The 23,221-nt window shown below is 46.5% G+C and overlaps 1 protein-coding gene across 7 annotated transcripts in view; it reads right to left on the reverse strand.

The window, feature by feature from the left end:
• Positions 1-23,221, reverse strand: part of OSBPL8 (oxysterol binding protein like 8) — a 351,787-nt gene that overhangs the window by 13,362 nt on the left and 315,204 nt on the right. For 5 of the 7 annotated variants that reach the window (XM_075344912.1, XM_075344911.1, XM_075344915.1 and 2 more), the window contains 4 exons: positions 18,635-18,771; positions 17,932-18,117; positions 6,074-6,227; positions 3,476-3,581 (listed from right to left, as the gene is read on the reverse strand). In XM_075344912.1, the coding sequence (XP_075201027.1) occupies positions 3,476-3,581; positions 6,074-6,227; positions 17,932-18,117; positions 18,635-18,771 (583 nt within the window). The remainder of the gene's footprint in view (positions 1-3,475; positions 3,582-6,073; positions 6,228-17,931; positions 18,118-18,634; positions 18,772-23,221) is intronic. The other 2 variants (XM_075344913.1, XM_075344917.1) reach the window with 1 other exon arrangement.

Here is a 23,221-nt window from a genome sequence, read left to right on the forward strand (position 1 = left end):
CACCGCACCAGGGCAATGGGATGAGTTGGGGAAAAGCGCCAGGATTGGCACATCTAATGGATGCGCCACTTCTGGGGCGGCTGCGGCCTGCTATTTTTAGGCTGGGAAGTGGACCTCCCTAGTCTGAGATTACCAGACCCCAGCTGTCTGCTTTACTTCGGCTGGTGATCCAATTTGGGGGGGATCCCATGTTTTTTGTTTTAAATTATTTAGTTTAAAATAGCGTGGGGTGCCCTCTGTTTTGGATTATCAGCCAAGGTGAAGCTGCCAGCTGTGGTCTGCAGGCTGCAGCTGTCTGCTTTACCCTAGCTGGCTACAAAAGATAGGGGGGACCCCATGTCGTTTTTTGTTTTTTTTTAATTATTTATTTTTTTGGCTAAATACAAGGCTAAGCACCTTTAATTGCCACTTGAAAGTTACTAAAGCCTGCCAGCTTAGAATATGAAGGGGGGTGGGACATTATATGTCTTTCTCATCTATCTATCTATCCCTCCATTCATTCATTCATTCATCCCTCTATCTCTGTCTCTATATCTATCTATTCATCTCTATATCTACTCATCTATTTATCTTTCTTGCTGCTTCCGTTTTTTGCTGTCCGCAAAAAAACCGGAAGGAGCACAGATGACACACGGATGCATCTGTGAAAAAATGGACCGTTTTTTGCGAACCGCAAAAACGGAACGGTAATGTGAATGTAGCCCACATGTGTTCCCTATGGGGGTAGGGATCGGTACAGAATGCCGTGTGTGTGTTTGTGTGTGTGGGTGGGGGGAGGGTTGCAGAGCCTGATGTGATGTGGGGTGCAGAGTGTGTGTGTGTGTGTGTGTGTGTGTGTGTGTGTGTGGTGCAGAGCCCAATGTGGGGCTGTTATTTCCATTGCTAGAGTGATAACAGGTCAGGTGCTGGGCAGAATACAGAATGTGTGTGCAGGGGGCGGGCATAGGCCGGGCAGGGGGCGAGGCTGGACAGTGAGGGCGGGCAGGGGACAAGGCTGGACACTGAAGCCGGGTGGTGCCAGCTCTGGCTGAGGTTTTGCACAGGAACTGGTCAGTTTGCTTGTGCTGAATGTAAACAAAGAGCTGCAAAAAATAAAGGGATAATTCAAGAGGAACAAAAGATAGAAAAAAAATAACAATGTAGGGGTGTTTTATATGACAATACAGCACAGATAAACTCAAAATTTTTTGGTAAGCTAATGTCGGACAACTCCTACAAGATATATGAAAAGAAAATTAATTATAATTTGACTATTGCAAAAAGAAAAAAAAAAGCAAATTTTTAGTAAATATATATCAAGTAATGAGGAAAATTCATACTATGTGGAAATACAGTATTTAATAGTAGATAGTATGGAGGTACTGACTAGTTTTGAGGGATTCGAGCGGACAAATACAGTGGAACCTTGGTTAAGAAGAACAATCCGTTCTGGGAGTGTGCTTGTAAACCAAGTTACTCGTTCAGCAAAGCAAGATTTCCCAAAGGAAATCATTACAATGCAGACAATTCGTTCCACAACTAGTTAAATGTCCCACCCTGGTCCCCGATTGTACGTGTGTGGAATGGCACAAACACACACAAACACATAAAATCCTGCACAAACACATACAAACACACACACACATATTATGCTCACCTTACCTTCCGTTCCATCGCCGGCCTTGCAGTTTGCCGGTACAGGACCATTGCGACGAGGGAGGAACTTCCGCTGCCAGAGTGCTGACATCAAAGGCAGGAGCCACTTACCTCTGATTGGCCAGCGTGCTGGTTTTGAGTAGCGGCTGGCAGCAGAAGTTACTTCCTCGTCGTGATGGTTACCCGATTCACATCCTGTAGAGGCGAACTGCAAGAATCAGGAGGCCAGCGATGGAACAGAAGGTAAGGTGAACATAATATGTGTGTGCGCACGTGTGTGTTTGTGTGGACTGCACGAGCGGGTTAGAGCGCGACGGATGTAAGGAACTGGAAGTGTGTGCGGTGAGTATTTTGCTCGTACAGCAAAGCTTGCTCGTAAACCGAGTTACAAATTTACAGCAAGCTTTGCTTGTTAAGTGAAATACTCGCTAACTGGGTTACTCGTTAAGCGAGGTTCCACTGTACTATGTTACAGCCATTTCACAGAGGACATTCTATATGGTGTGGATAGGTGGTGAGACACCGTGCCAGAATTCATGAATGGTTATCACTACAACTCAAGATTCACAAATTCTATCCCTGCTGTTTAGATTGCGCCATGGAATTTGTTTTGAATAGGAAATGCTGATTATTATAAACTCCTTACTATTATTTACAGGAAACCTTGTCCTGGTAATACTTTGTTGGAAGCTGATAGCTGCCTTCCAAAACATACAATTTGTGCATGACCATATGGGAAAATGGTCAGAGCTAAAAGAATTTCTCTTTTCTAAACAATGTGATAGTATTAGAGGAAGACTAAAAGATAGGGGATGTGACAAAAAAAAAAACATTTGGATGCTGCACAGAGAAAAATTAAAACAAAACAAGGTGGATTTTTGAATGGGAAAAATAACCATAATAAATCGAATAATAAGTGTTTAACGTTCAGTACTCCTATAAAGAGTTTGATGTATACCCATCCTAAATCAGAATGGTGTTTGGGAAAAACATTCCAGACAGGCTTTTTGAGTTGCCACTAAAAATAGAAGATCTTTAGAAAAAAAAAGTTCACCCCCAGACACTTCGCCCATACTCAGATCAATAAGGCTGGGGGACAATCAGATTGAAAATTGGTATGAGTGCAATCTGATGTCTTGACAGGTACGACTCGGACCGAAAATACGAGACCGACTGGTCAAAACGTGTTAACTGTTAAAATGTTATGTCCTGCTATGCTTTTATTTTTAATGGATTTCTGAATAATATAAATTTTAAATGGAATGCCCAGCTATTGCTCAGGAGTCTACTCCATATAAGATGATGCACATCCATACCATACATAAATGGTGCACAACTTCTAGTATTCATGAAAGGTGCATCTCCCCTCACCATTCCTCTCTTTGGACACCGACACTATACTGTGTGCCATCTGAATCATGGGACTCCTGTTCCTTCAATCAGTAGAGGTCCCAGAAGTTGGTCCTAAAGTCTTCAGACATTTCTGGCATATCTCATAAATGTGTGATAAGGGAATAACCCTTTATACATTGGTTGAATCTATGTATGTCAACCATGCTAAGATAATAATGAATGACATACTGTTAACCTTTTAGTATGATATAGCAACTTATGTTGGATGGTAATGACAAGTCTCGATGTTCACATCCTCCTTCTCCTTAGCACAATGCTTTCTGCAGTAATAGTTGTGGGTATCACGCAGCATTCTAGCAGGAGACACACCAGCTTCCTATCCTCTTGTAAGCTAATTTACACACCTTCTCATAGAGAATAAACTGACCTGTAATCTCCCAACACTGGCTGGGTCATCTCCACAAGAATCTTAAAAATGAAAGCTCACCTTCACTGCCAGAGGAGTCCTGATTATCCAGCTCTGGGGAGGAGCACCCACTTTCTCCTTTCTTCGGCTGGCCACTTGATTTGTGTTTCAGCTTTGGAACACAAACCTGTAATACATAGAACGGTACATGTAGAATTGCAATCTAAAGACATTCTAAAGCACAGCCTAAAACAACAGCCTAGAAGGACAAGAATCCCTATCCAACTGTTAGATAGAAATATATTTCTAAGAAGCATCTCCAACATGCCTTCATCTAATTGCTCTATATACATGACATTAAATTTGGACAAACCCATCAATATCAGCTGATTATCATCTCAATAAATTAGAATATCTTCAAAAAGTTAATTTCAGTAATTCAACACAAAAAGGGAAACACATATTATATAGATTCATTACACACTGAGTGATCTATTTCAAGTGTTTATTTCTGTTAATGTTGATGATTATGACTTACAGCCAATGAAAACCCAAAAGTTATTATCTTAGAAAATTAGATTATTATACAAGACCAACTGAAAAAATGATTTTAAGCTCAAATGTTGGCCTACTGAAAAGTCTGTACTGTAAATGCACTCAATGCTTGGTCGGGGCTCCTTTTGCATGAATTACTGCATCAATGTGGTGTGGCATGGAGGTGATCAGCCTGTGGCACTGCTGAGGTGTTATGGAAGCCCAGGTTGCTTTGATAGCAGCCTTCAGCTTGTCTGCATTGTTGTGTCTGGTGTCTATCATTTTACTCTTGACAATACTCCATAAATTCTCTATGAGGTTTAGGTCAGGTGAGTTTGCTGGCCAATCAAGCACAGTGATACTCTGGTTATTAAACCAGGGATTGGTACTTTTGGCAGTAAGGAGAGGTGCCAAATCCTGCTGGAAAATGAAATTTCCATCTCCAAAAAGCCTGTCGGCAGAGGGAAGCATGAAGTGCTCTAAAATTTCCTGGTAGACGGCTGTGCTAACTTTGGTCTTGATAAAACACAGTGGACCTACACCAGCAGATGACATGGCTCCCCAAACCATCACTGATTGTGCAAACTTCACACTAGACATTGGATTGTGTGCCTCTCCACTCTTCCTCCAGACTCTGGGGCCTTGATTGGCCCAGATAAGACGCTTCTTGCATTGTCTATTAGTCATGAGTGGCTTGACAGAAGGAATGCGACAGTTGTAGCCCATGTCCTGAATACATCTGTGTGTGGTCGCTCTTGAAGCACTGACTCCAGCAGCAGTCCACTTCTTGTGAATCTCCCCCAAATTTTGAAGGCCTTTTCTTAACAATGCTATCAAGGCTGTGTTTATTCTGGTTGCTTGTGCACTTTTTTCTATCACACTTTTTCCTTCCACTCAACTTTCCATTAATATTCTTGGATACAGCACTCTGTGAACAGCCAGCTTCTTTAGCAAAGACCTTTTGTAGCTTACCCTCCTTGTGGAGTGTGTCAATGACTGCCTTCTGAACATCTGTAAAGTCAGCAGTTTTCCCCATGATTGTGTAGCCTACTGATCCAGCAAAGGGACCATTTTATACGCTTAGGAAGAAGTTGCAGGTGTTTTGTGGTAATTATTCCAATTTTCTGAGATAATGACTTTTGGGTTTTCATTAGCTGTAAGCCATAATCATCAACATTAACAGAAATAAACAATTGAAATAGATCACTCTGGTTGTAATGACTCTATATAATAAATATGTTTCCTTTTTGTATTGAATTACTGAAATAAAATAACTTTTGGAGGATATTCTAATTTATTGAGATGCACTTGTATATTTGGTCCTCCTGACTCTCCATCAGCAAATTATGTCGGAGAAGCTAAAGGGTAGGCAGTCAACTCATTTGCCCAATCTTTTTGCTTTCCAGGAGATGTGCCCATGACAGAGCCGCCTGGCTGTGTCTACCTCTTTTCGCTCTATTGAAAACATATGAATGCTTGGCCAAGCCAACTCTTTGTGGGTGCAGGGGAGTCAGGAGAGATAGCAGACTGCCAAATGTGCCTTCAACTGACAGCTATCACATCTGTATGGCTATTATTAGAAAAGACAAAAAGGTATGCACTATGCAACGTAAAGTCAGACTAATCCAAATTAGACTGTAATAAAAAAAAACAACCTTCAGAAAATAAGAATCCTGACTCCATGCAGCAGTAAAAAATAGTACACATTCAAAATGATTGAGAGAAATGCATCCCAATATGTACTGAATTCTCGTGTATAACTTTTTTTTGAGAAGAATGCATCATAAAGAGCAGTCATGCATTTAGACTGTTAGTAGTTTTTTGAAGACAGAAAGAGCAAATGGTAAGGGTGCTTTCATATCGCTTCACTATGATGAGTAATTGTGTATGGACCGAATGTGACAGGTTCTGATTTCAGATGAATGGCTCTGTGCAGTGGCTGCAAGTGGACGCGTTTCAGTGTAATATGGTGGCGTATTAGGCCCTGCCTGCGTTATTACATACCAGAGTAGCACAGACTGACAATCAGATTTCTCAGCCTTACAGCCAGAGGTTAGTACTTTTAAGCTTCCATTTTACACATGCGTCCTGGGTCTTGACAGGACAGAGACGAGAGGAAAGCCATTATTTTGACTCCAAACCTACCTGATAAATGCATTTGTCCCGCTTTGCCCCTTGGTTATTGAGACTAATTACACTCCCCGAACGTACCATTGGCGTCCTATGCCTGACTTTTGTCTGGATGGCACCATCATTTTCAAACTGAACCAGGTCATTAAGGGGGTCCCATGGTCGAGTACTACAAAATATACAAAAATTAAGATAACTTTAAAGCAGATTAGTTCCACTATTAATGATGACACAAATGCACAAAAAACACTTACCATAGTTGTGTACAATAAAAACCCAGTTTGCATTGCAACTAAAGAATTACCCATTGCTACAGCTTTTAGTGCCATAGCAAACAATATGCACCAATATGGGGCACAGGGTTATTCTTGTATCAGTCTTTTAATAATAAAACAACAGGCTAAGGTGCATTTAGGCAAGTCAAGAATTGGTGACTGTATAAAAACAAACATTATCTATTATGAGCCTGTGTAAACATGCCAGCAATCACCTGATCAGATGAGTATATGCCACCATAAAAACCATTGTGTAAACTGAATATGTGCTGCTCACAACATAAGGCTACATGTATATAAGAACAGTGCGATTTTGCTAGTAATACTTGTTCGTTTTTCATAGGTGGATGTAAAACAGGTCAGTAATCCAGGGCCGATCAACTTGCTTATAGTCGATCTGTACCCATCTACGCAGGGCTGTGGAGTCTGAGTCGGAGCTCATTTTGGTAGAGTCGGAGTCTGTATAAAATTCTCCGACTCCTAAAATATATAATAAATTGGGGACAGTAGTGCAATGCAGAGTGTGCTGAATATTTTTTCATAGGAATTTGGGAAAGTTATGAAATGTCCTATAAATGGCAGCTCTATTCCTGATCTAAGGCTGCATTCACACACAGCGTTATTGCTGCGTTTTTTGAGGATACATTTTTCAGCTGCAAAAGCAGATCAGCTTTTTAAAAACCACATCACCTGAAAGGTTTTTGAGCTCATAAATAATGCTTTCAATAGCAAAAGCAGATTAGAAAAACACCACACAAACTGACATGTTCATTCTGTGTGAGGATCTGTTTTTGAGCACAAAAACGGATCCTCACAAAACGCTGTGTCTGAATGTCCTATCTTGAAACCCATTGCCTTTGCTGGGATGCCCAGAGTCCCTGCATTTCACTGAATTATTTTGCCATCAATGTTTGATATCTTTGTGATAAGAAAAAAATTGTTAGCAAGACACTGGCAGTAAAAGATAGTAAAGCTCATCACACCAGCCAGTTTCTTCAGGCCTTAGTGGAAAAAGTTCTGCAAGATTACAAACTCAAAAAAGAACAGGTTCTTGCTATTGCAACGAACAATGCTTCAAACTTGAGAAGTACAATTAACCCCTTCACGACCTTGGACGGATCTATCCGTCCAGGATCGTGTCCCGTTAAGCCCCGCCCCCTGCCGCGGGCAGGCGGCGTGGATCGGCACACATATCAGCTGTTTTCAACAGCTGATATGTGTGCCTGCTAGCCGCGGGTGGAATCGCTTCCACCCGCGGCCATTAACCCCTTAAATCTTGCTGCCAAAGTCTGGCAGCAAGATCTAAATGCGCGCGGCCATGTTTTTTACTTACCGCCGTCCCCACCGAAAGTCACGTGTGTTATCACGTGACTATCGGTGGTTGCCATCGTAGCACAGGGTCATGTGATGACGCCTGCAGCTACGAAGTTTCACTTTCATTTTCCCTCGGCCGAGAGCAGAGGGAAAAACAAAGTGACTGAATCTGCTGTTTACAGCTGTATTACTGTGATCAGCAGATAGATAATAGCGATCGGATTGCTGATCGCTATAGCCCCCTAGGGGGACTAGTAAAATTAAAAAAAAAAAAGTAAAAAAAAAAGTTTTAAAAAATAAAAAAAAAAACAAAAAACCTAAAAGGTCAAATCACCCCCCTTTCCCCCCCATTGAAAATTAAAGGGTTAAAAAATAAATACACACATATTTGGTATCGCCGCGTTCAGAAATGCCCGATCTATCAAAATATAAAATCAATTAATCTGATTGGTAAACGGCGTAGTGGCAAAAAAATTCCAAACGCCAAAATTACGTTTTTTGGTCGCCGCAAGTTTTACGCAAAATGCATTAACAGGCGATCAAAACGTAGCATCTGCGCAAAAATGGTACCATTATAAACGTCAGCTCGAGACGCAAAAAATAAGCCATCACTGAGCCATAGATCCCAAAAAATAAGAACGCTACGTGTTTCGGAAAATGGTGCAAAACGTGCGCCACTTTTATTGGACAAACTTATGAATTTTTTTTAACCCCTTAGATACATGTAAACCTATACATGTTTGGTGTCTACAAACTCGCACCGACCTGAGGCATCACATAGATACATCAGTTTTATCATATAGTGAACACGGTGAATAAAACATCCCAAAAACTATTGTGCGATCACACTTTTTGCAGTTTTTCCACACTTGGAATTTTTTTGCTGTTTTCCAGTACAATATATGGTAAAACCTATGGTTTCATTTAAAAGTACAACTCGTCCCGCAAAGAACAAGCCCTCATATGGCAAGATTGACGGAATAATAAAAAAGTTACGGCTCTCGGAAGAGAAGGAGCAAAAAACAAAAAACGCAAAAACGGAAAGTGCCCGGGGGCTGAAGGGGTTAAACTGATGAATGAGGGTAATGAACAACAGCTAGAAGAAAATTTAGGATTCAGTATGCTTGAGATGAAAGGCCACAGCGCTGCTCATGTAACTGAGGAACAAACAGATATTACAACAGAAGAACAGCAAAATGATACTTTAGGATTAGATGATCTTGTTGAAGCTGCTTCAAAACACTTTCATATTCATCACATGCGCTGTGTTGTGCACACGCTGCAGCTGGCAATAAGAGATAGTCTGCAAGAGGGACCCCGATTTCACGTATGCGGTGCACTCCAGTACAGTGTATACAGTACAGTGTCAGCACGACAAACGCCAGTCACATGCTGTCATGTGACCCGGAAGTTGCGGCGCTGCCACTGTACTGTACTGGCATGCGCCACATCCGCCAAACCAGCGAAAAGCCGGATGTGTGAAACTGGGCGGACATGCTCGAAATCTGATTGGAAAAGTGAAGAAATTGGTTATTCACACCAGAACCCCTAAAATTGATTCCATCTTGAAGAGACGTGCTGGGAAAGGGGCAATTGTTGAACAAACCACTCGGTGAGGCAGCACTTATTTAATGACTGAGCGATTGCTTGAACTAAAATCATTTCTTATAGATATGGTGAACCCTCAAGTAACCTTAAATGAAGGTCGATGGACACAGGTGGCTGAATTGAAGGAATTGCTTAATCACCCATTTACCGTGACTAAAAAATTACAAGCTGAGGATTTAACTCCTGGCATTTTCATAAGGGAGTGGAAGAACTTGCTATTTTGCCTGTCCCAAAGAGGAGGTTTAATCCCAGATGGCATTTCTGCTTCAATGAAACGGAGAGAGACACAGCTACTGGAAAATAAAATTCTTCTGGTAGCTGTTTATGTGGACCCAAGTCATCATATACTGTTTGATGATCAACAGCTTACGAAAGGAAAAGAAGCTTTGAGTGAGGTAGCAGTTAGGATGAGCAGCTACAGGACTGCCAGTCGCAAGAGGACTTGGGTCCTGACAGTGCTACTGCTGCCATATCTTTATCCTCATTAGATGAGGAGTTTAACTTTGACAAGTATTTGGATGACATGGAGCAGGCAAAGCGTTGCCGCAAGGAAAAAGATTTCACTCCGTCTCCTATAGCAGCAGATTGGCCAGATTTCAGTAACATTTTTCACTTGCTCTCAAAGAAATAGAAAAATTCAACCATTCATCAAAACTGACTGTGCATGAGGCAATTCCTTTAAACCAGGAAATTGTTAGAGATGTTGCCCATGTAGTTATGGCTTTGCCTCCAACCCAAGTTAGTGTAGAGAGGTTGTTCTCTAGCCTTAAAATTATTAGGTCAGACTTGAGGTCATTTGCGAAGGAGGATCTGATGGAGGCAATTCTATTTCTTAGAACAAATTCATAGACTGCAGAAATGTTAATTAGTATGTTTTTGTTGAAAACTGTTTTTTGCCACTTACATAACACTATGTAATACACTATGTAAGTGGTAAAAAACAGTTTTCAACAAAAACATACTAAGTAATAAAATAACACATAGTATATTGCTTATATTTAAGTGAAAAATTTATTGTAGTGCAATGTGAACAACATGGAATACAACTTTAGAACACAAAAGAAGGGAATTTTGTTTACTTACCGTAAATTCCTTTTCTTCTAGCTCTAATTGGGAGACCCAGACAATTGGGTGTATAGCTACTGCCTCCGGAGGCCACACAAAGTATTACACTTAAAAGTGTAAGGCCCCTCCCCTTCTGCCTATACACCCCCCGTGGGATCACGGGCTCCTCAGTTTTAGTGCAAAAGCAAGAAGGAGGAAAGCCAATAAACTGGTTTAAAGCAAATTCAATCCGAAGGAATATCGGAGAACTGAAACCATTCAACATGAACAACATGTATATACAAAAAAACAGGGGCGGGTGCTGGGTCTCCCAATTAGAGCTAGAAGAAAAGGAATTTACGGTAAGTAAACAAAATTCCCTTCTTCTTTGTCGCTCTATTGGGAGACCCAGACAATTGGGATGTCCAAAAGCAATCCCTGGGTGGGTAAATAAAACCTCGTAGTAGAGCCGTAAAACGGCCCCTTCCTACAAGTGGGCAACTGCCGCCTGAAGGACTCGTCTGCCTATGCTGGCATCCGCCGAAGCATAGGCATGCACCTGATAGTGTTTCGTGAAAGTGTGGAGGCTGGACCAGGTAGCCGCCTGACACACATGCTGAGCCGTAGCCTGGTGCCTCAAAGCCCAGGACGCACCCACAGCTCTGGTAGAATGGGCCTTCAGCCCTGAGGGAACCGTAAGCCCCGCAGAACGATAAGCTCGAGAATTGGTTCCTTAATCCACCGAGCCGGGCTTGATTTGGAAGCCTGCGACCCTTTACGCTGGCTAGCGACAAGGACAAGAATGCATCCGAGCGGCGCAGGGGCGCCGTACGATAGATGTAGAGTCTGAGTGTTCTCACCAGATCTAATCAAGTGCAAATCCTTTTCACATTGGTGAACTGGATGAGGACAAACAGAGGGTACGGGGATACCCTGATTGAGATGAAAGGGGGGAAACCACCTTAGAGATAAATTCCGGAACCGGACGCAGAACCCCTTGACCTGGTGAGACACCGGGAAGGGGGCCTTGCACGACAATGCTGCCCGGACAGACACTCTCCGAAGTGAAGTGACTGCCACAAGGAAAACCACTTTCTGCGAAAGGCGTGAGAGGGAAAAAACTCTCATAGGCTCGAATGGTGGTTTCTGAAGAACCATCAGCACTCTGTTCAAATCACAGGGTTCTAACAGTCGTTTGTAAGGAGGGACTAATCGGCAAACCCCCTGCAGGAACGTGCGTACCTGAGGAAGTGTTGCTAGGCGCTTCTGAGAAAATACAGAGTGCGCTGAGATTTGTCCCTTAAGGGAGCCGAGCGACAAACCTTTTTCCAAACCGGATTGCAGGAAGGAAAGAAAGTAGGCAAGGCAAATGGCCAGGGAGAAACTCCCTGAGCAGAGCACCAAGATAAGAATATCTTCCACGTTCTGTGGTAGATCTTGGCAGATGTGGGTTTTCTGGCCTGTCTCATAGTGGTAATGACCTCTTGAGATAACCCTGCAGATGCTAGGATCCAGGACTCAATGGCCACACCGTCAGGTTGAGGGCCGCAGAATTCAGATGGAAAAACGGCCCTTGAGACAGCAAGTCTGGTCGGTCTGGTAGAGCCCACGGTTGGCCTACCGCGAGATGCCACAGATCCGGGTACCACGACCTCGTTGGCCCGTCTGGAGCGACGAGGATGGCGCGGCGGCAGTCGGACCTGATCTTGCGTAACACTCTGGGCAACAGTGCCAGAGGAGGAAACACATAAGGGAGTTGAAACTGCGACCAATCCTGAACTAAGGCGTCTGCCGCCAGAGCTCTGTGATCTTGAGACCGTGCCATGAATGTTGGGACCTTGTTGTTGTGCCGGGACGCCATTAAGTCGACGTCCGGCATCTCCCAGCGGCAACAGATCTCCTGAAACACGTCCGGGTGAAGAGACCATTCCCCTGCGTCCATGCCCTGGCGACTGAGAAAATCTGCTTCCCAGTTTTCTACGCCCGGGATGTGAACTGCGGATATGGTGGAAATTCGGAACTGCTTGCCTTCCAGCCACTGCTGGAAGGCTTGTAGGGCAAGATACACTGCCCTGATTTCCAGAACATTGATCTGAAGGGTGGACTCCTGCTGAGTCCACGTACCTTGAGCCCTGTGGTGGAGAAAAACTGCTCCCCACCCTGACAGACTCGCGTCCGTTGTGACCACCGCCCAGGATGGGGGTAGGAAAGGCTTTCCTTTTGACAATGAGGTGGGAAGAAGCCACTACTGAAGAGAATCCTTGGCCGCCTGAGAAGGGGAGACGTTCCTGTGTAGGGACGTCGACTTCCCGTCCCATTGGCGGAGAATGTCCCATTGTAGTGGACGCAGATGAAACTGCGCGAAAGGGACTGCCTCCATTGCTGCTACCATCTTCCCTAGGAAGTGCATGAGGCGTCTCAAGGGGTGCGACTGGCCCTGAAGGAGAGATTGCACCCCTGTCTGTAGTGAACGCTGTTTGTTCAGCGGAAGCATCACTATCGCTGAGAGAGTATGAAACTCCATGCCAAGATATGTTAGCGATTGGGTCGGGGTCAGATTTGACTTTGAAAAGTTGATGATCCACCCGAAACTCTGGAGAGTCTCCAGTGCAACGTTCAGGCTGTGTTGGCATGCCTCTTGAGAGGGTGCCTTGACAAGTAGATCGTCCAAGTAAGGGATCACAGAGTGACCCTGAGAGTGCAGGACTGCTACTACTGCTGCCATGACCTTGGTGAAGACCCGTGGGGCTGTCGCCAGACCGAAAGGCAGGGCTACGAACTGAAGGTGTTCGTCTCCTATAACGAAGCGTAGAAAAACGCTGTTGCTCTGGAGCAATCGGCACGTGGAGATAAGCATCCATGATGTCTATTGATGCTAGGAAATCTCCTTGAGACATTGAGGCGATGACGGAGCGGAGGGATTCCATCCGGAACCGCCTGGTTTTCACATGCTTGTTGAGCAGTTTTAGGTCCAGAACAGGACGGAAAGACCCGTCCTTTTTTGGCACCACAACAAATTGGAGTAAAAACCGTGACCTTGCTCCTGAAGAGGAACAGGGATCACCACTCCTTCTGCCTTTAGAGAGCACCCGCCTGCAGAAGGGCACCGGCTCGGTCGGGAGGTGGAGAAGTTCTGAAGAATCGAGTCGGAGGACGAGAACTGAACTCTATCCTGTACTCGTGAGACAGAATGTCTCTCACCCAACAGTCTTTGACCTGTGGCAGCCAAATGTCGCCAAAGCGGGAGAGCCTGCCACCGACCGAGGATGCGGAGAGAGGAGGCCGAAAGTCATGAGGAAGCCGCCTTGGTAGCGGTTCCTCCGGCTGCCTTCTTTGGGCGTGACTGAGCCCGCCAAGAATCTGAGCTCCTCCGATCCTTTTGAGTCCTTTTGGACGAGGAGAATTGGGACCTGCCCGAGCCTCGAAAGGACCGAAACCTCGACTGTCCCCTCCTCTGTTGGGGTTTGTTAGGTTTGGGCTGGGGTAAGGAAGAATCCTTACCCTTGGACTGTTTAATGATTTCATCCAATCTCTCACCAAACAGTCTGTCACCAGAAAATGGCAAACTGGTTAAGCACTTATTTGGAAGCAGAATCTGCCTTCCCTTCCCTTAACCACAAGGCTCTGCGTAAAACCACGGAGTTGGCGGACGCCACTGCCGTACGGCTCGTAGAGTCCAGGACAGCATTAATAGCGTAAGACGCAAATGCAGACATTTGAGAGGTTAAGGACGCTACTTGCGGAACAGATGTACGTGTGACAGTGTCAATCTGCGCAAGACCAGCTGAAATAGCTTGGAGTGCCCATACAGCTGCGAATGCTGGAGCAAACGACGCGCCGATAGCTTCATAGATGGATTTCAACCAGAGCGCCATCTGTCTGTCAGTGGCATCTTTAAGTGAAGCCCCATCGTCCACTGCAACTATGGATCTAGTCGCAAGCCTGGAGATTGGAGGATCCACCTTTGGACACTGGGTCCAGCACTTGACCACGTCAGGGGGAAATGGATAACGTGTATCCTTAAGACGTTTGGAGAAACGCTTATCTGGATAAGCGTGGTGTTTGTGAACTGCTTCTCTGAAGTCAGAGTGGTCCAGAAAAGTACTCAATTTACGCTTGGGATACCTGAAATGGAATTTCTCCTGCTGTGAAGCTGACTCCTCCACTGGAGGAGCGGAGGAAGAAATATCCAACATTCCATTGATGGACGCTATAAGATCATTCACTATGGCGTCACCATCAGGGGTATCCAGATTGAGAGCGGTCTCAGGATCAGAATCCTGATCAGCTACCTCTGCCTCATCATACAGAGAGTCCTCCTGCTGGGACCCTGACCAGTGTGATGAAGTCGAGGGCCGCTCCCAGCGAGCTCGCTTAGGCTGTCTGGGAAGGTCGTCCGTGTCAGAGCCTTCACCCTGGGATGCATGGGACCCCCCCGGAGCACGGATTTGTTCCAAATGAGGGGGGCCAGGGAGCATTGAATCAACAGTGCCCATGGTCTGAGTTACCGGTCTGGACTGCAAAGTCTCTAGGATTTTAGTCATAGTCAGAGACAATCTATCAGCAAAAACTGCAAACTCCGTCCCTGTCACCTGGACAGTGTTCACAGGTGGTTCTCCTTGGGCCACCTCTAGCAGAGACCCCGGCTGAGCAAGTGCTACAGGGGAGCATTGCACCCAATGGGGGTCAGTGGAACCTGCCGGTAGAACAGCCTCACATGCGGTACAAGCAGCATAGAAAGCCTGTGCCTTGGCACCCTTGCTTATTGCGGACGACATGCTGTTGTCTAGCCATCTAGGAGGGTATATAGCCAAGAATAGCGACCGTACAGTGCAATGTATAACATACAAGCATAAAGTACAAATGAACACTTCGGCACTAGTGGGGTCAGCACCTCAGGTGCTGCTTACCGCCCGCTCAAAAGCGGGTGTGTGGTTGCCCGAATCCTGTGTCTGGGTCTCCAAGAGCTTGTCTCCCTTCTCCAGCTCAGACTGCAAACAGGAATGGCTGCCGGCGTCCTGTGGAGAGGGGCGGGCCGTGGGCATGCCCCAGACAAAGTGAGGGAAACTGGCGTCTCACTGTGCCCAGTGAGGGGGCTGGAGTATGCTAAGCAGACTCCAGCCCTCGGCGCTGACGTTCTGAACAGCGTCCCGCCCTTCCCCTGACTGGCAGGCCTGGGGGCGGGAACGAAACGAAACTAGGCCGCAAAAGCCGGGGACTCGATTTATACGCGCGGCCGTCGTATAAGCACGGCCAGCGCGGAAGTCCCCGGCGCACCACAAGTCCCAGCCGCGCCACAGTGTAAAAACAGCCAGCAGCGGCCGGCGCGGCAGTTCCTAATACATAAACTCACTCAGCTAAGCTGCAGTGAGTAATAGCACAAGCGCTCCGCGCTGTTGTCCCCGGCGCACTAACACACCCAGCATGCTGGTGTGTGTGTGCGCGATTTGTACGGGGACACAGAGTACCTTAATGTAGCAGGGCCCTGTCCCTGACGATACTCAGCTCCATATCCAGCAGGTTCTCCGGGTCTGTGGATGGAGCACGGTCTCAGTGCCTGGAGACCGGTAAGATCCCACTTCACCCAGAGCCCTGAGGGGGATGGGGAAGGAAAGCAGCATGTGGGCTCCAGCCTCCGTACCCGCAATGGATACCTCAACCTTAACAAACACCGCCGACAGAGTGGGGTGAGAAGGGAGCATGCTGGGGGCCCTATATGGGCCCACTTTTCTTCCATCCGACATAGTCAGCAGCTGCTGCTGACTAAAACAGTGGAGCTATGCGTGGATGTCTGACCTCCTTCGCACAAAGCATGAAAACTGAGGAGCCCGTGATCCCACGGGGGGTGTATAGGCAGAAGGGGAGGGGCCTTACACTTTTAAGTGTAATACTTTGTGTGGCCTCCGGAGGCAGTAGCTATACACCCAATTGTCTGGGTCTCCCAATAGAGCGACAAAGAAAACTGTAATAAATTGTAAATATGTAAATATATATATATATATATATATATATATATATATATACATACATACACACACACACACGATATATATGCAATCTACTGTATATTACATAGTGTATTACATATTTACAATTTATTACAGTTTTTTGTGTTCTAAAGTTGTATTTCAATAAATATATTTTATGTTCTAAATATCTTGATCATTGTATCATAAAAATGATTAAATGTCTGATGTTCATATTGTACTACAATAAATTTTTCACTTAACTATAAGCAATATATGTGGGAGTCTGAGTCGTGGAGTCGGTGCAAGGGAAATTGAGGAGCCGGAGTCGAATGTTTGGCTTACTGACTCCACAGCCCTGCGATCTACAGTCTGAAATCTGCCCGTCTAAATGAGCCTTAAGGCAGTGTTCCCACAGTGAGTTTTCGGCACTGCTTATTTTTGCTATATTAAAAACGCTGTGTCTTACAATTCCAGCAAACTGGACGGCATTTATAGAAATCCTCTGTCCACTGTGCTTCTTTTTACTCGGCATAGACTGACCTGTGGTTCATGTTCTAAATCAGCTACATGTCAAGCTCTCTTGCAGGTGTGTTGAGTATTAACAGTATTAATGTGTGGATTTTCCCCACAGAATTGCATTAGATGTGGAAAATGCGCAGGTAAAAGTAGCATATGCATTTTTAATGCTTTTCAGCTACAGAAGCACATGTAGTCCACACATGACTATCAACAAAGTTTTGTTAAAGCCAATTACCAGGAAGAATAAAAAACAAATCAACTTTATGTAAAGTATAATATACCTAAGAGATAAAAATCGCAGCATCAAAAACGTGATAAAAATACAAGGGAAAAAAACCCTCAAATACGCAATGAAAAAAGGCAGTTAACCTAATTTATCGAATAATAAATCAACGCTCATCGTGGGAACAGTTGATCAAGTTAGAAATGTTTTAGATCCCTGTGAAAACGCAGATTAAGGCTATGTGCGCACGTTGCGTACAGTCACTGCAGAATTTTCTGCAGTGATCTGAAGAGCACACGTGCGCTTCAAATCGCTGCAGAAAATGTCTGTAGTGAAAAAAAAAGAAAGACGATTCCATGCGCTCTGCCTGCAGCTCCTGCCATAGACAGAGCAGGGGCTGCCGGCAAAGCGCACGGAAGAAGTGACATGTCACTTCTTAGAACGCGCGCTTCTGGCAGCAGCCGAAGCTCTGCGCTCTAAGACGCCACGTGCGCACGGCCCCTGCACAATCTCCATAGATTGTGCAGGGGAGGCAGAACACATGCAGTTACGCTGCGCTACAAAGCGCAGCGTAACTGCATGTAATTACGCAACGTGCACACATAGCCTAAGTATTAATGAAGACAATATTACCGCTCAAATACATAAAGAAATACACAAAAGCAGTTAGATATATTCAATATATTCAATATTCAATATGTCAGATCAAGTTTTTGATTCCCTTCTATTACCATCAGACAGTTTTTCATGTCACAAAAAGGAGTTGACGAATAGAAAGAGACAATCTAATTCTATTGTGGGAACATATCCACACGCTGCAGTTATTGTAATTTTCACAAGATCACTAGTGACATTCGGATAATACAGAGAGATATTACTAATGTATCACATATAAAGTGCACAGAAGTGAATCGAGCTTACTCTGCATATTTGTAATGCCATTCCCCAGAGAGCGGATCCTGTTCAAAGAGATTGCAGGTCCACTCCTCTCCCTTTGTCTTCCTCTCTTTGGCAGCTTTCCTCTGAGCCTCTTCTAACACGAACTTCTCCTGAGTGGCTTCTGTCTGATCTTTGTTATTGATTGCCCTTGTAACATGCTGCCACAGTCTGAAAGAGAGAACGGCATTGCTTAGCATCTAGAACTAGAAAGGCAAAATTCACTTTGAATCAAAGCAATAACCATAAAAGGTAAAAAACATCCTCTCCTGGTCATCAAAAAAGCAGAATTGTGCACTTAAATTATGTGAAAGTAACATTTACTGAGGGGTCAAAAACAGCTCACTTTTCCAGATTTCTACCGTTAAGACCCCCATACACATTAGCAAGGAATCGTCAATCTCGCCCATTTTCCCCATATACAGGAGTGCTCAAGTGCCCTGTACAAGAAAGCCGCCAGCAGACATCTGTGTTAGGCGGCTTATCTCTGGGAGAACAAAGTGATTTAGGCATGAAGTCAAACATGCCAAAGTGATATCTCCCCTGACAATCCTTTGGACGGAACTTAATGCCATTAGTGTGTTAGTGAATGCATCAATGTCAGCGGGTGCAGCCAACATTAGCCTAATGTGTAATGGGGGGTGGGGTTACCTTTAACAGGCAAAATTATATGCCGAAGTGGAATTACCTTTCAGATTCAAACTCTCCCTGCTCATCCCGCTGCACTGTACACCGGATCAATCTGCGCTGCTTAATCTCATATGTAGGGTTCCAGAAGGTCTCAGACATGTCTGTCTTCTTGTCATGAATAAAGACCTCACTGTCCTGGAAAGAAACATGTACATTTTCATGGTCAAGTGAATGCGTCTCAGCTGCAGCAAAAAGCCAGTGGACAAGGGTGGTGCTGTTTCTTTAAGAATGGAGTTCTGTTTTTCTTATTTCATTTATCCTCTTTAAAAAGTTGTTCCTATCTTGTAAAATAAAGGGGCTCGTCCTCTTACATCCCCACTGATCCTGATAATGAAGGGACCAAAGAGCTGCTTTAGAGCACAATTTTTAGATTTTCTTTTCCTTTCATCTGGCCATAAAGGAATAAGAGCACTAAATCAATGCTGTGGTCCCTTCATTCTCAGAAGCAATTAGAGATCCAATATTTGGACCATAAAGTGATGACATATCCTGAAGAAATATGAGAAAATAAGTGTGCAAGAACATTGAATAGGAGGTTTGAACCACTTAAAAAAGGTTTTAACACTAGTCAGCTCTTAAAGGAGCTGTCCCATAAAGACAACCTGTGGCCATATTCCCTCCTAGAAGATGTGTATGCCATGGTTGGGCTCCCTTGTTTGGGCCAGTCTTGTATTGAGCGATTGAGAATAGATTTAGACCATATTTTAGCAGGGGATATGTACAGGAGGCATATTTTCATGGTAAAATGAACTGTTTACTGAGGGTTTCAGGAGCAGGACCTACTGTGGTCCAAAGTTTACTGCCATGGTTTTGATATCCATGCCATTGTCTGTAATAAAAACAACTCCATCAAGTGCAAATCCAAAGCAATTGTAGAGAATTACCGTATTTTTCGCTTTATAAGACGCACCTGATTATAAGACGCACCCCCAAATTTGGTGAAGGAAAATAATTTTTTTTTTTTATGTTAAATGGGGTCCATCTTATAATGCCAGTGTCCGTCTAACAAATCATATAGGGTATATGTCCCTCATAGCCCCCCACCCTAAAATTAGCCCCCCTTAATCTGGATTTGGCCCCCTTATATTGAATATAGCCCCCTTGTGCTGGGACACGTCCCCCTGTGCTGCCCATGGCCCCTATAGATGGCACATCTCCCCTGTGTTAGATATGCCCCCCATGTGTGCTGCCCATGGCCACTATAGATGGCACATCTCCCCTGTGTTAGATATGCCCCCATGTTTGCTGCCCATGGCCCCTATAGATGGCACATCTCCCCTGTGTTAGATATGCCCCCCATGTGTGCTGCCCATGGCCACTATAGATGGCACATCTCCCCTGTGTTAGATATGCCCCCCATGTTTGCTGCCCATGGCCCCTATAGATGGCACATCTCCCCTGTGTTAGATATGCCCCCCATGTGTGCTGCCCATGGCCCCTATAGATGGCACATCTCCCTTGTGTTAGATATGCCCCCCATGTGTGCTGCCCATGGCCCCTATAGATGGCACATCTCCCCTGTGTTAGATATGCCCCCATGCTGCTGCCCATAATAAAATAAAACACTCTTTCCTTACCTTTTCTCAGCGCTGTCCCTCCGTGTCTCCCTCCTCGAAGTTGAGCTCCGGCTTCCTGCACTTCCTGGTTCTTGCTGCCGGTCATGTGATCGGCAGGGCAGAGTGATATCATCTCTGCGTGCCTTACCACAAACAGCAGCAGCAGCAGGAGACCGGAGATCAGCGCTGGAGGTAAGTAAAGCCTTTTTTATTTTACTATGGGCAGCAGCACGGGGGCCATATCTAACACAGGGGGGATCATGTGCGATCAAAGGGAGCACAGGCAGATATAATATGCCCCGCTGCCCTAGCCCCTCAGCGTGATGCAGTTTCAGCACCACGCTGCTGATGGACAGCGGTTGTGCATATTATATGAGCGGGAGCAGGAGATCAAACGCTGCAGCTCGCAGCTGTCACCTGCCCCCAGCATGGCTCCAGAGCGGACCCTGCAGTGTGTGTGTGTGTGTATAATAAATAAATATATATATATATATATCTATATATATAATTGCCTTATTCTGTCTGTCTGTCTGTCTGTCTGTCTATCTGTCTGTCTGTCATGCTCCGAAATTGTGTCCTTACGGTGACACAAAGCTGATTGGCCGCTGGGCTCGCCATGGCCCCGCCCCCCCACACGGATTGGCCTCTCGCCCCGGCTCTCTGCAGGCCCCGCCCCCTCACGCAATGCACGCTCGCTGTGGCCCAACTGACACGGGGCTCCGATTCCCAGGTGAGTACACACACACATCAGATCACACTCACTCTCACACTCACTCTCACACATCACATCCACACACTCACAACATGCTGGGATATCGCTTGCTTCTACACCGGCTCCGTCAGGATCCCAGCAGCGCCAGACATAACCTTGCGATGCTGGGATCTTAACGGAGGCCGTGAAAGCTGGTAACCATTATACACATCGGGTAACTAAGGTCCCTTAGTTACCCGATGTGTATCATAGTTACCAGTGTACACCGGCTCACACTCACACACACATCACATCGCATCCACACATCAAGGTCCTGCAGCTGCAGAACATACATAACATAACAGCACACACACACACACAAATCAGATCACACTCACTCACATACACACATCACATCGCATCCACATACTCACAACATCCTGGGATATCGCTTGCTTCTCGGCGGCGATACTGTGCTGTGAGCTTCCAGGACCTGACGGAGGATCACATGGCCAGAAGCATGTGATATCCCCGGATGTTGTGAGTATCAGCGCGTATGTGCAATATCGTCAGTGTCTGTGTGTGTGAGTGTATGCGATCGGGTGTGTGTGAGTGTATGCGATCGGGGGTGTGTGTGAGTGTATGCGATGGGGTGTGTGTGTGAGTGTATGCGATCGGGTGTGTGTGTGAGTGTATGCGATCGGGTGTGTGTGTGAGTGGATGCGATCGGTTGTGTGTGTGAGTGGATGCGATCGGTTGTGTGTGTGAGTGGATGCGATCGGTTGTGTGGGTGAGTGGATGCGATCGGTTGTGTGGGTGAGTGGATGCGATCGGGTGTGGGTGAGTGTCGGCAGAGGAGCACGGCGTGCTGGAGGAGGCTGGGAGCAGAGAGGCTGATCTTGGGGAAGGCTGGGAGGGGGGGGCTGATGCTGAGGGAGGCTGGAAGGAGAGAGGCTGAGCAAACGTGCTCCATCCGCCATACTGCGCACTCCCCATCGTGCTGCATCCCCCATGCTGCGCACTCCCAAACGTGGTCCATCCGCCATGCTGCGCACTCCCAAACGTGGTCCATCCGCCATGCTGCGCACTCCCAAACGTGGTCCATCCGCCATGCTGCGCACTCCCAAACGTGCTCCATCCGCCATGCTGCGCACTCCCAAACGTGCTCCATCCGCCATACTGCGCACTCCCCATCGTGCACCATCCGGCATGCTGCGCACTCCTAAGCGGATGGAGCATGATGGGGGGTGCGCAGCATGGCGGATGGAGCACGTTTGGGAGTGCGCAGCATGGCGGATGGAGCACGTTTGGGAGTGCGCAGCATGACGGATGGAGCACGTTTGGGAGTGCGCAGCATGACGGATGGAGCATGTTTGGGAGTGCGCAGCATGCCGGATGGTGCACGATGGGGAGTGCGCAGTATGGCGGATGGAGCACGTTTGGGAGTGCGCAGTATGGCGGTTGAAGCACGTTTCGGAGTGCGCAGCATGGCGGATGGAGCACGTTTGGGAGTGCGCAGCATGGCGGATGGACCACGTTTGGGAGCGCGCAGCATGGCGGATGGAGCACGTTTGGGAGCGCGCAGCATGGCGGATGGAGCACGTTTGGAAGTGCGCAGCATGGCGGATGGAGCACGTTTGGGAGTGCGCAGCATGGCGGATGGAGCACGTTTGGGAGTGCGCAGCATGGCGGATGGAGCACGTTTGGGAGTGCGCAGCATGCCGGATGGTGCACGATGGGGAGTGCGCAGTATGGCGGATGGAGCACGTTTGGGAGTGCGCAGCATGGCGGATGGAGCACGTTTGGGAGTGCGCAGCATGGCGGATGGACCACGTTTGGGAGTGCGCAGCATGGCGGATGGAGCACGTTTGGGAGTGCGCAGCATGGCGGATGGAGCACGTTTGGGAGTGCGCAGCATGGCGGGTGGAGCACGTTTGGGAGTGCGCAGCATGGCGGATGGAGCATGATAGGGGGTGCGCAGCATGGCGGATGGAGCACGTTTGGGAGTGCGCAGCATGGCGGATGGAGCACGTTTGGGAGTGTGCAGCATGGCGGATAGAGCACGATGGGGAGTGCACAGTATGGCGGATGGAGCATGTTTGGGAGTGCGCAGTATGGCGGATGGAGCACGTTTCGGAGTGCGCAGCATGGCGGATGGAGCACGTTTGGGAGTGCGCAGCATGGCGGATGGACCACGTTTGGGAGCGCGCAGCATGGCGGATGGAGCACGTTTGGGAGTGCGCAGCATGGCGGATGGAGCACGTTTGGAAGTGCGCAGCATGGCGGATGGAGCACGTTTGGGAGTGCGCAGCATGGCGGATGGACCACGTTTGGGAGT

Source organism: Anomaloglossus baeobatrachus, chromosome 4, assembly GCF_048569485.1.
Source record: "Anomaloglossus baeobatrachus isolate aAnoBae1 chromosome 4, aAnoBae1.hap1, whole genome shotgun sequence".
NCBI lineage: Eukaryota > Metazoa > Chordata > Amphibia > Anura > Aromobatidae > Anomaloglossus > Anomaloglossus baeobatrachus.